This window comes from Ursus arctos, unplaced genomic scaffold (assembly GCF_023065955.2).
Source record: "Ursus arctos isolate Adak ecotype North America unplaced genomic scaffold, UrsArc2.0 scaffold_14, whole genome shotgun sequence".
Taxonomy (NCBI): domain Eukaryota; kingdom Metazoa; phylum Chordata; class Mammalia; order Carnivora; family Ursidae; genus Ursus; species Ursus arctos.
In genome coordinates this window covers 16,183,066-16,196,169 of record NW_026622808.1, presented here as the reverse complement: position 1 = coordinate 16,196,169, position 13,104 = coordinate 16,183,066, and the positions used below count along the sequence as shown (strand labels likewise).

Sequence of the window (13,104 nt, the reverse complement as noted above, 5' to 3'; positions counted from 1 at the left end):
TGTTGCCTTGATCTCAGGTTTAAGCAGAACGAGTTGAAAGGGGCTGGAAGCACTCTAGCAGAATGCAGAAGCCTGTGAACCCTCTATGCCCTGTTTTGTAGCTGTGTGCTATTCCAGGCCTGCCTTCCTCACCTCAGTGGACAGAAATGGTGCTGAGGGCCAACCACCCTCATCAGTATTCTTGCAGAGATGGGTCATTAACCCCTAGGGACGGTGAGACATAATCACCCCTGTTCCCCTCTGATAGAGGCTCTGCCCCCATTTTGGTCACCAAGAGTGTTGTTCCTCACTCCCAGCCCATAAACATGGTAGCTCCATGCTGCCTGTGTTGAAAATGGGGGCCCAGGCCTCCTGCAAAGTTAAACTGCAGCCAAGTCCACGTTCATTTTCCGTTCTTTCATTCCGGAGGGCCAGTTTTGTTGAGCAAAACAACAGCATGTGCCAGCTTTCTTGGCTCATCCTCCCAGGCAGGAGCTGCTCAAGTCTGAATGTCTCCAGCCCTTTGATCCCTGCCCACCCCCATCCCATGTTGCAGCCTTTATTTACATTGAAGGAAAATTGTCTTTTTTGCTCCCAGTCCTCTGCAGAGCAAAAAGACTTGTCGGATTCGGGAGAGGAGCCTCGGGGGGAGGCTGAGGCCCCCCACCATGGCACGGGTCACCCCGAGTCAGCTGGTGAGCATGCCCTAGAGCCTCCTGCCCCCGCTAGCGCTTCAGCCAGCACTCCTGAAGCCCAGCTTCTTCCTTTCCCGCGAGAACTGGCAGGGGTAAGTCCACCTCCACCCAGCACTCCACAGCCTGGGGGTCCCAGCCCAGATCGGCCCCTTTCCCTTCGGGTTCCTCAGATCCAGATCCTAAACCACAAGCAGCTGATGATAACTGAAAAGGTGGTCATGATCTCTGTAGCTCCCTTTAATTCTTGCTGCCAAAAAGTCAGGAAAGATTGAGTCCTCTTTTACATTGAGACTTTCTGAACGGGGGAATATGTATACACCCATAGCGAGAAGCTAGTCCTGTTTCCTCAACATGAGGGGTCAAAAGAGGGATTGGATAATGGGGTAGAACTTCCAAATCAAATTCGACCCCCCCCTCTCCGTCCTTCCATTTTTCTTTCTCCTCTCCCTGAATTTGGGCATTCAGGTTCAGGGTCTTAGAAACACCAGAAGCCCCGACTTCCTTGATCTAGAGGAAGAGGAGGTGTCTAAGGCAGACTGCTTTGCAAGACCAGTTGTGTTTGGACTGTGGTTAGGCTGTGAACTGCTTGTCTTCAATCAAAGCAGGAAGAAGAAAAGACTCTTCCTTTGAATCCAGAGGGAACCCCTTGAGCCCTTTATCTTTGTATTGAGAAGGCTTTTGAAGACTATAGGTGGAGAAGATTGTGAACTCTCGAGAACAAGAAATGTCTTGAGTGTTTGGAGGTTGATAAAATGGGAAAGGTAAACATCATCCTACATTCAGGATTGAAAACTCCATGTGGGTACCTATTCCCCCCCATTCTCATGGCAGGGAAAAATGGCTCTCAGGCAAGGAAACAAGGGACCCTGCTGTGCACACCAGGCACTGGGCAGCCATCCAGGGCGTCACAGTCCCAAACTTCAGTGATCCCTTGTGTCACATCACCAGTCCCCTGTGTTCTCAAGGAAATCATTAAAATTCAGTTACAGCCACCAAACCTGGGACACACAGGAAGAAGTGATGTTGAGCAAAGGTGAGGTTGGAGGCCAGTTTTAACATGTTGGAGAGGAGTCCGTGTGTGGTGGGAAAAGAAGGAACAGTCTTTACCACTTGCCAGGTAGGAGTGACAGGGTCAGTCCCTCATGGCATACAAGTGGGTTTGGGCCCAGTAAAGATTCCAGCCGGGAGGCAGTCACACCAAAGTGTTCTAGGGGCACAGCCCTCATGAGAGTACTAGAGCTGACAGAGCAAGAATGAGGAGGTGATCCCTTTTTCGGTTGGGGGCCAAGCAGCTCCTGAGCCTTCTCGTGAGTCAGGTATTGTGAGTTATTGTGCCTTCGGCCTTTGCAAGCACAGGAAATCATGTTCTCAGTTCCCTGAGAACAGATGACCTTCATGTGGATCTGCCTAAGAGGCTCCAGGGCCTTTTGCGGCTGCCTGGTTTGAACAGCAAGCTTATAGAGCAGCCTCTGACTCCAGGGGCTGAGGGTTTTCAGTTGAGAGCAGGAAACGGGTAGGTCACAGAGGTTGAGGCACAGCAGCTGCTCCTCCAGGGGCATGTAGGGGGTCTTACCTTCTGCTTGTGGCCAGGCCAGATGTGGATTTCTGAGGCCTGGCCAGTGGGACTTGACTTCTCAGTTCTTGTGGACTTTGGGTCGGAGGCTCTAATCCCAAGAAATTCAAACCATCCCCAGCCCGGCCCTGCAAGGTCAAGTGTTAATAGTAGGGAACCTCAGGATGGGTTGTGGGTCACTGTGGGAGGAAGTCAGGGCTGGGGGGAGCAGTTGATGAATGTACCAGCATAGCGGCAAAGGCCGCGCACATGACACACACATGTGCTATTTGGTTTTAGTGCTTGTAACTATAGGAACCCCCAGTTCTATCAGAAGCCCTTACAGTGCCACTGTCGCATCATTTGGTGACAGCTCTGAGCCAACCAGGGCTCTCTCCGTTGGGCTCTCAGCATGGAAGACTCTAGCTTGTTGCCACTGGCTCCCATTAACTGGCTTTCTTCAGTGACTGGGTGTGTTCAAGGCAAAGTAAACGTTTTTTAGGTCGATTAGGGCATAAATCAAGGCAGATGGAACCCGACCCCAGCTTCCTCTTGGGCTGAGGTGTTTCTTTGGTTAGCTAGGACTAGTTGCTTTTGCATCGAAACAGATTTCCATCTTGTCCCGTACCACACTGGAATTCAGGAAACCACCCACCCTTACCCAGCCAGTCTCGCCCATCATGTTTAATCTGTTCTTTATTGCATGATCCCTCGAGGGAATGTAAAGCTTCGAGCTCTTTGTAATAAATAGTGGCTCACTGAATTGTTGCTTACAAAGGGCCTGCTCGTCTTTCAGTCTCCCCAGACTCTGGCCATCGAAGACTCAGTACCGGGAACAAGCCTCTATATATCAGACTTACTGGCTCTCAGAAGACAGCTTGGAGAAGACCAGACCATATCCAGATTAAGTTCTCTGATCCGGAGAAAGGCAGCTCTTAGTGCTTCCTCCGAGTCTGGCTTAAGTCCCCTGGCCTGAAGCTCAGAGCCAAAGCCCTGTGGAGCCTGAAATGTGTTTATTAGACCCACCAGGAAGTTTAGACAGGTTCTGGAACCAGAACCCTGGCTGGACAGCTTCCCTCATCTTCCAGCTTCTGCACGGGATTTGACCCTCATTCTGCTCCCGCCCAACATTCAGACCTTTGGAGGCCACAGCTCTTTTTCTTTCTTCAGTGTCTGCCTTTTTGGTAAGAACTTCTGAGCTGGTCACCTCAGTAGCAGAATAAACAGCATGGAATTGGCCAGTAGTCCATTTAAAGACCAGGATGAATCAGCAGGCCCCTCCCTTGATTGATTTTTCATCCTGGGCATCCATTTTCCTGCAGCCACAGACAGCGGGCTTTAAAACCAGCCAGCCCATATCGAAATCACTGAGGCCCAGGCAGACCAAATGGGTGTCTGGCGTGGTCTCATTTTCTGGTCTTCTCTGGGAAGTCAGGAAGGCCACGAGTGCTTTTCATTCCTGTTTACTCTCCCTGTGTCTGTGTGTCTGAGACACAGTGTCCAGCCCCATTCCTTCCCCTGGACTGGCCGAGCACCTTTGTTCTCCTGGAGGCCGCACCGGGCAGCCTCATGAAAGCCATGTTCTTTCAGGGCTTGGGGGCGCGGGGCGCAGAATCCTTGATAAATGATTGTAAATTTTCACTGCTTCATCCTTTACAAAGAACTGAAGCTTCCCACATCTACAGTTCCAGGGTCCCATTCTGGGTTAGACGTTACCACCTATTTTGTATTTGGCAAGGATGTGCACACCTCACAGAATGAGCAGCTCCCCCCGAGGTTCCTGTGGCTCTGAGCAGAGCGAGCCACTGCTCCTGCCATTTTCCCCATGCGTCCCCTGCGTCCGCCATCGTGGGGCCTTTGCAGCTTCTGTAGGCACAGTTCACTCGTTCACGCCTCCTGACACCAGGGCTGTGAACTGAAGGGTTCTCCTTGGACTTCTTTCTTTTCTGCCTCCTTGTGTAAGTGTTGATTTGGGGTATGTTCGTCATGGTGTCCCAGATGGGCACTGACCCCAGTGTCACCTAGGTATCATCCCGAAGCCCTGACACTCACAGAGGTGGATTCTACTGTGGGAAGAGGCAGAGGAGGAAATGGGACTTTCACACCTGCTTCTGCCCTGCCTCCTCACCAGAGAGGAATCCTGGAAGCCTGCTCTTAGAGTCTTCCTCCCATGAGTCCCATGTTAGTGGCTTTGGATGCAGACTTCCAGGGTCCAAGGAGCTGCAGCTGCAGGGCGCACCCCTGTGTGTGTCCCAGGCATTGTTCTCAGCTGACCCCTGAGTGGCCTCTCTGTCAGTCTGGTGAGGGCTGGCCCCTGACTACCAGGCTGCTGTGTTTGCACAAAGTGTGTGTGGAGCCGGCGTTGGCCTCGTTTTGGGCCAGGGTGGCTTAAAGAGGAGTTGCTTCACCCCAGACCTTTCCCTATTTGGAGAGAAGACAGCACGAGACAGCCAGACAGCAGGCTCAGACCTTCAGTGCAGCTGGAGGGCTGGGGGGTACAGACATCAGGCTTCTCCTCACGCCGGCCACCGTTGAGGATTTCTGGAAGAGTTGGCATATCCAAAGGCAAGCAGAAATGACTTACTCGTGCCTTCTGTCTCCTTGCTTCCTTGTGCTAGCTCCTACTGAGGAGAGTTGCTGGCATCGGTTTCCTCACTGCTTCTGAGTTGGCTAGTCAGACCCCACAGGAGATTCCAGCAGCTTCTGAAAGGTTCTCCCTGGTGGTGTAATGTCCTGTGTTGTCCTCCTCTGTCCTTGGCCTCCCAGCTTTCCAGAACCAAGAGGCCAGTCACGTTGTCTCTTAGAAGAGATTGGGGTGTGGGTTTGAGGGTCTCCTGCATTTGAATGTTGTCTGGCCAGGCACTTTTCTTCTCCAGGTCACTGAAGGGGCTGTGACCAACTCGGGATCCATTTGTGCAGTGAATACATGCTGATCGTCTTTTGTGCACAGCATCCTGAGGGGTGTGTGTCTGAACTGTGAGCAGAACAGCCAGACGGACGCATTAGATCATTTTCAGCTGGTACACAAAACAGGGCAGAGGCCCAGGGGAGGCTGGGCAATGAGGTGGAGAGGAGCAGCTCCACTCGCCGGGTGGTGGGGCAGTGAGTGAGCATGGGTTCACCCTGGAGGAGGCTGGGAAAGGCCTTGGCGAGGCCACACTGAGCGGACCTGCAGGAAGCACGTCCCAGGCCTTGGGGGTGGCACACGCAGAAGGAATGTTGAGGCAGGAACAATGTTGGCATGTTCGGAAAACAGGAGGAGACAGGCTGCAGCGTGACAGCAAGGAGGGGTGGTTCAGGAAAGACAGCAGGGGACCCAGAGGCCTCAGCTCCCGGTCTGGGCCCACTTCTGGGGAGGGTTTCCTAGCACTCATCAAATTCTAAAGGAAACTCAGATTCTTGAGAGGTTTGGGGTGTTGTTGGCATATATAAGAAAATTATGTGTCATTAAGAGCCCCACAATACACCAAGCAAAAACAGAACCGAAGGGAGAAGAGACAATTCAGTCACAGTCTTGGAGAGCTCAGCACCCCCACTTCAGTAGTCAGCTGAGCATTGGGACGGAAGTTGGAGAACAGAGAGGGCCTGGACAGCACTCTAAACCCAGCTGCCTAGCAAGCAGTCTGCCCTGGAGAAAGAACGTCGAGGGCCCTGTGCTGCAGAGTGCCCGGGACGTCCTCCAGGTCAAACAGACCATTTGCTAGACCACAAAACAAGTTTTGATAAACTTAAAATGACTGAAATCATGCCAGGTCTTTTCCAGCCACCATGGAATGATATGAGAAATCTGTAGATTTCTGGAAATCCACACACATGGAAATGAGCCCAGCTAGCCAGCAGGGCAGAGGGAAGGTGGATGTGGAGGCCTCTCGGGATTGAGGTGGTGGAGGAATGCCCTTTTTGGCAGCTGAGGAAACAGGAAGCCGGGGTCTGACAAGCTTTCAGGGCCCCTGACAGGACCAGGGGCCACTGTTCTGTGTGTAACACAGAGACACATGCCTTAGTAGCTTCTCTGAGGCCCGCAGAGCGCCTGTGATTTCTGTCCCTTCGCTGAACAAATGGCCAGGTGAGCTCCTGCTGTGGGCCGAGGACCAGTGCCTTCCTGGGACTTGAGCTAGTGGGGACCCTGACACAATGACACAATCAGAGTGAGGGTTGCAGAGGAGTGCAGGGGGCAGGGGTGAGGGGTTTCTCTTGTGAGAAGCCGGGGAAGAGCTAGCAGAGTGAAAAGAAGTCAGCTGATGAGGGAGCGGTGTCTGCAAGGTCATTTCCAGATACCAGGAGTCGCTCTCAAAGTAGCAGATCCCACGGGATCCGAGAGGCTGCCGTGTATAGGGTTAGTACAGCCAGGATGCTTCTTGAATGACGAGAGAGAGGCCAGAAGCCACAGGACCAGAGCCGGGGTGGGCCCAGCCACTGTGAAGGAATAGGAAGGAGGTACCTGAAGTCTGTGCCTCAGTGGTGCCACCTAGGGAAGGGGATGGTCCCAAGAGAAAAGGCCTGCTGTGGCCGTGGACCCAGTGAAAGGAAGGCGCTGCCAGAGTATGTGTCTGAGCAACACCCCCACCCAGATCCCCCACCCTGACCCCCTCATCTGGCTGCCCAGGGACTTGACCACATCCTGACTCTTGTCACACCCTTCCCAAGGGCATACCATCCGTCGGAAGCGAGCTTGCTGGGAGAGCCCCCCCCCCCCAAGTCCAGGTGTCAGCCTTGGCCAGGTGTCAGGTCAGAGGGAGGGCTACCTCACCTGCTTATCTCACTGACCCCTTCCATCTCCCTGTGGGGGAGGTGCTGGCACCCCCATTTCCCAAGGAAGGAAACAGAAGCCTGGGTGAGTGAAATGATTTGCCCGAGGTATGCATTTAGGAGGTGTGGGAGTGGGGAGAGTAAGCTCTGCGGGCCTCCAAGGGCTCGAGCACCGCCACACTCTGCTCTCGCGGTCCCGGCGCCGGTGTGTGCCCGTCAGGAGCCCGCTGCTTGACTCCTCCGGTGTTCCATTTCATCTGGGGCCCTGTGGTATGTTCACAGTTACCCCAAAGACTGTTGAACCCCTGTTGTGTTAGGAGGGGTTTGTTTCCAAGCACTTTGATGAATGGCCTCCTCGGGGCCTCCTGAGCACCCGATGCAGCGTGGGGACAGCAGTCCTCCTCGTGCTTTTGCCGAGGCTTGCAGGGAGCACTTCGAACGCACTTGAGCAGGAAAGGCTTGCGTTTCTGACTCAAACCCAAGTTGTCGGCCCACTCGGGAGGAGTGAGTTCAGGTTGGGTTCCCTTTTTCTCCCTTGTCTCTTAGGACGGGGTCCACAAACTCCGGGCCTCTGTCTGCAAGCTAAGATGGTGGAATATGTGTGTGGCCCAAGAAGCCGAAAGTCCTCTGTGGCCCCTTCTGGAGAAAGTGCCGCCCGGGGCTCACTGTGCTCACAGCCCATTATTGGTGTTACTGAGGGCAGTTGCTGCCTTTCCACCCCGCCCTGCAGCTTGCAGAGCACTTTCCCAGGCATGCCTCCTCTAATCCGGAGCAGCTCCTCGAGGCAGGTGGTCCTCGTTTGGCTAAACTTGACCCCTGGGGACTTTTCTGAAAATAAGAAAATTGGCTCCTCTGCTTGCTCTCGTGCAAGCGCCCCAGGAGGAGTGGTGTTCACCCCTCGACGTTTGCTTCTGGCTGCTTGGTGCTGAAGAGTTGCAAGTCTGTGAGGGATTGGATATTATCTGGGGGTGGGAGCGGGGCTCATCTTAAGGCCTCTTGATGGCTAGTTGTTCACATTCTAAAACTAAAGGTTGTTAAGGAGGAAATTCCTCAGCCACCTTCTGTCTTAGCTTGTGATTTCTCCGTAGGTTATGTGGTCTGCTGAGTTGTTACGTTTGACGCTTGTGTTCTGAACACTGTGCAGCAGACTTAGGTCCAAGGCATCAAAGTTCTCTGTTGCTCTGGAAGTAATGGTCCACCTTGAAGCGGTTCCTCGCTGTGGAATGTGCCAGGGCAAGAAACAGAAACTGCTGCGATCCGGTGTTCGGCCACCATTTTAACAGGCCTGCTGCTCTCCAGAGTGGAGTGGGTCGCTTGCCAGCTCTTGGCAGAATGAATTTCAGCCAGATACCATTTCACTGTGCTTGAGTTGGGGGGTGGCACACAGTTAGCTGTGACCTGTGGAGAGACAGAGAAACCGCTCTTTGTGTGGTAAATGCGTTCTCAGCCTTTAGGAGGACTCCTCAGCCCATGGCCTGGTAAGGCAGGCACAGAGGGTTCCTGGGGGAGTTTTTGAGCGTTAGGTTGAAAGTGCGTCCGCGACTTGGGTGCATGAGCTCAGGGAGTTGGCTCTCAGCGCTGCGTTTCACGATCCGTTCATGACGGAACTCAGGCTGCTGGGTGCTGGGCAGCCCGGCCCTCGCTTACCCCCCTGCCGTGTGCTGTCGTTTCAGAGGCCAGCTGGAGGCTCCAGCCCCGAAGGTGGAGAAGGTGAGGAAATCTCTAAAACTTCTCGTTCTCTTTGGTTGTAAAAGTGGAAGCAGCCTGATTTTCTCCTCTTCCTCCTCCTCATTTTCTGTAGATTCCGACCGAGAAGATGGAAATTACTGCCCTCCCGTCAAGCGAGAAAGAACGTCCTCTTTAACCCAGTTCCCACCTTCACAGTCAGGTAACCTTTGCAGACCACTGCCGATCAGTGAGAGCATCTGTGCTGATGAGCCCGCCGTCCCCCTGTGACGCCTCAGACTTGGTGTCTGTCTCCTGCCCACATCCAGTTAGAATCAATCTGAGACTCAGTCTCTGTCAGGAATGAAGCTGGAAGTGCCCCCCCCCCCCCGGAATCAGTGACACTTAATAGAGGGTCGTGGCCTAGTGAACTAAAAGAAGATGCGCCAAGAAATGGTCGCTCTGAAATAGAGGAAAAGGACAGTCAGGCCTGTTAGGGGCTCTGGCCATTAATTACATGTTCTCCTTCCCAGGTTTGTGCCTGTGTCTCTAGACTGAAGGTGTAGGAAGTGTTAATTACATGTTCTCCTTCCCAGGTTTGTGCCTGTGTCTCTAGACTGAAGGTGTAGGAAGTGGGAAGTAGAGTGTCCTCCTGACCCTTCAGCCATGTGCCTAGAGCTTGGCAGTCTGGTTGAGAGCGCAGACACACATGCAGTACATATGGAACCAAGTGGCCCCAGAACACACTTTGGTGATGGAATGCCGTGAGCTCCCAGAGGAGGAGGGCTTGGTGGAACCTTGAAGGGTGGGCCAGGCTAGGACCCTGTGGAGGTGGCTGGGCCCGAGAGTGTGGAGGCTCTGGATGGGGGCCAGCAGACCAGCCCGGGGCTTGTTACAAAGACCAGTGCAGCAAAGAGGCAGTTTCCCAGGGTCGAGAGAGATGCTGTGGCTATTTGGTGAGAGTTCTGTGAGCCTGGGGACAGCCTTGCAGATTCAACAGTAAACACTGCCTCAGGGCTTGCCCCCTGTCCTCCCCATCTTGACTCCCCCCTGGCATCGTCCATCTTCTCAGTCTTGGCTCTCTAGTGCAGACTTAGAGACGCACATATGTTCAGAGAGGATCTCTGATTACCCGACTTGGCATTCCTTCTTGGGAAGTTCACGTAAAGCATTTTATACCTGCGAACCTAAAGGATAACACTTTAAGGGGAAAAGATACCCTGGAAGGTTGTTTCTGCTTTCAAAAGTGATGCAGATGTGACCGGAAGGCCCCATGTAGCAATCCTTTCAAGATCCTCCCTGCAACACACTGGATTTCACTCCTGTTTCCCTTAACACTCACTGTGGACATTGCCACACCCTTTCTCACGACTGCTGAGACCCTCCTGAATGGCTAAGCAGACCTTAAGGAACCGTCGGGACAGTTAGCAGTCGGGCTTCAGGAGACTTTCTTTTCTCCCTTGTTGCATGGGCGTTCCTGTGAAACAAGGGAGCTTCTGCTCCCTCATGATCCATTGTATTCCTTCCTATTCACCTCGCCCTGCTGCACCACGCCTTGTGGTGGAAGGTACAGCAGAGAAGAGGAGAGGTGATTCGTGCTATGGCCATAGGCTGCAGGGAAGGACAGCCAACCAACCAAGCATTTCCCTTCCGCTCTAGCGCACTGGCATAGGAAATAGTCTGCTCTCAGTCACCGGGGTTGGAGACAGGAGTGGAGCCAGTATCTTGGAAGGCATGGTCTGTGCCCTGCGTTCTGATTCTGCTTAGCTGTGTTCTGTCTACCCAGCTGGTTCTTCAGCTCTGAGGCCCATTGCCTTATTGCCTGGCCCACACCCAGGAAAGCGTTTGATAAGTGTAAAGTAAGGTCCTAAACGGGTGAGGGGACAGGTTCAGCCAACCAGCAAGCCTCTGGCCGGTGACAAGGAGTAGGGTCTGAGGCTTGGAACATCCAGTTCGTTTTGCTTCCCTCCTGGTTGCTCCCATTGGGACCTACAGTGCCAAGGAAAAGCCAAGGGCATGAGGACAAGATAGGCGGCCACAGTAGACCACAGCATCTAAAGGCTTGGTTCATAATGCTGAGCCCCTACAGTGGGGCTTAGAGATCGAGACTTCAGGTGGGGTAGGTGATCGGGTGCGTGTGTGCCCTGCCTACTCACACTGTTTTTCCTCTTGTTCCCTTCCCTGCCTGCACCTCCTTGTCGACAGTATCAAAAAACAATGTTTTTATGCCATCAACCTTCTGCGAGCCATCTGCAGGCAATTCTGACTCAGAACCAGGTGAGCCCTCCTGTCCCTTTGCTTTACTACCAGTCACTGGGGGTTTTCCTGGGATGAAAAGCAGTTGATATTATAAAATAAGATCTTAAACAGGAACGGGCAATTTGAAAGCCGGATTCTTTTTCAGTTCCTAAATGTTTTCCCAAATCTTCAGCTCATAGTTTTGGAATCCAGTGTGAGGCAGGCTTCATAAGCCCTTAATTTTTTGTTTCTGCAGGAGGGCCTGGTCACAAGGAGCCTTTAAGGTGTTGGTTGGTTTTTCTGTTCTTTGGTTTTGTTTGGTTTTGTTTTTTAAAACAAAAAGCAACTATAAAGAGGTGTGTTACTCTTTTTTCAAAATTGTACACAAGTAATACATTCATACCACTTTTTTAGAAAGGCAAATGGAAAATACATAGAGTAAAAGAATCTGTCTGCCCCTCTCCCTCTCCCACCCCTAAGGTAACTGCTGTGAGGTCGATGGAATTTTCCAGACCCCTTTTCTGTGCATTAGAGTCTCACATTAATCAATATTACTTAGACCTGTTCATATAAATATGTAAGCATATTTAATCACAGCTTTAAACCTTGAAGGAAAGTAGCTTGCTCCCCTCTGAAGACTATGGAGCCTTCCTTTTTTGGTCTTTCGCTAGAGATCCAGCTCCAAGATTTCCTGAAAGTTTCTCCCACGTGGCTGAAATTCCTCATAAAAGATTTAATGAGCAAGTTCAACTACCCGAATTCTGTAACCCAACCTGCCTTATATAAATTCATTGCCGACTTCAAAAGCATTGCAAGATAAGTCTTACTCTGGCATGAGGGCAATGTTTTTATAACTTAGGGGGTTGATTCAATAGCACCATTTCAAACAATAGAATTCATTTTGACTCTGAAAGCAGACTTTTTTGAGCTGACCCTCTCTCACCAGGTCCTGAGGAGTTTGGTTTGTCGGGGTCCTTGGGAACCCCTGGAGTGCTGGCTTAGCATGTAGCCCTGTGAACTGTAGGGGCAGTGTTAGCCCAGGTGATCCTGTTCTGGTCTAGGGGACCAGTTGCTGAAGCACGCATCTAGATGGCCTTGTGCTGTCAATTTCCATTACAGATCTCTCCATCATCACCTCTAAGATCTGTGAGCAATGGTCTCACTCCGCTCTCTTGTTCCACGAAACCTTTATCGTGCAGCACTGAGAGCAAGGCCACCCTGAGAAAAGGGGGTTGCCAGGCCTGCTGAGGGGTGCTGACACAGCCTTGCTTCCTGGTCCCTGAGGCAGGGTGGAGTCATATCAGCCTTTTTCCGTCCTTCCCTGCCTGCCTTTCTTTTGTTTTTTAGCTTTAATTTGGGGGAGGGTGGATTTTTAACTGATGGAAGAATTTTATAAAGCACTTCCATATCCCTTTGCCCATTCGATTTTCCCTAGTCGTCCCAGTGATGTCCTTCAGAGCAGAGGGGTCAGATCCCGGATCATATACCCCATATCTCTCTTTCCATCTGGAATACTTCCTCATTCTTTGCTTGATGTTTATGGCTTTGAAGATTACAGGCCAGTGATTTTGGAGAAGTTTTTCTGTCCGGGTTTGTCCACTGATTTCTGGTGGTTTTGCCCGATTAGTGCCTGTGGGGCTGGAGTACCATAGAAGCGAAGCTGCACCGTCCCAGGTGGCACACGGTGCTTACCTGGCCTGGTGCCTGTGGGGCTGATTTTGCTCACTTGGTTAGAGTGGGCTCTGTCGGTTCCTCTGCTGTGAGATCATCCCCTTTTCTTCTGGAGAGATACTCTGAGACTCTACGAAAGCCCATTCCTCTCACTGTTGCCCTCCAGTGTCCACCTCCACCAATGTTCTCTTGCTGGATTAGTCATTACTGTGATGATCGATCGCCAGAGGAGGGGGGGGCCTGCCTTCACTGTTATTAGTACGCTTAATTGGTGCTCTGTAAGAGAGCTGTCCTTTCTCCCCACTTAGTCCCTTGTTATATTGTACAGCAAGACGGATGCGTGGATTCCTGCTTCAGTCAGCAGCTTACATTCTGTCGTTATTAGTACAGAATTTCTTTTAATTGTCCCAGATTCGGCTAGCGGGAGTCCCACCAAACAGGTACCTATTTCCTTTTGCCACAGCTCGTTATTCTTTTAAGCACTTTTTTCTGTCCTAACAAGAGGCTCCAGGCTCATCATCGTCTCTCACAACGGTCCTTCTCAAAGGTGTCCTT

General features: G+C 52.0%; 1 protein-coding gene across 16 annotated transcripts in view; it reads left to right on the top strand.

Moving 5' to 3' along the window:
• RANBP3 (RAN binding protein 3) overlaps positions 1–13,104 on the top strand; it is a 54,362-nt gene that overhangs the window by 24,867 nt on the left and 16,391 nt on the right. For 4 of the 16 annotated variants that reach the window (XM_048226683.2, XM_026481180.4, XM_026481176.4 and 1 more), the window contains exons 3-6: positions 578–766; positions 8,649–8,685; positions 8,777–8,863; positions 10,846–10,917. In XM_048226683.2, coding sequence (XP_048082640.1) covers positions 578–766; positions 8,649–8,685; positions 8,777–8,863; positions 10,846–10,917 — 385 coding nt within the window. Of the gene's footprint in view, positions 1–577; positions 767–1,279; positions 1,436–8,648; positions 8,686–8,776; positions 8,864–10,845; positions 10,918–13,104 lie in introns of those variants that run through there. The other 12 variants (XM_048226684.2, XM_048226687.2, XM_048226688.2 and 9 more) reach the window with 4 other exon arrangements.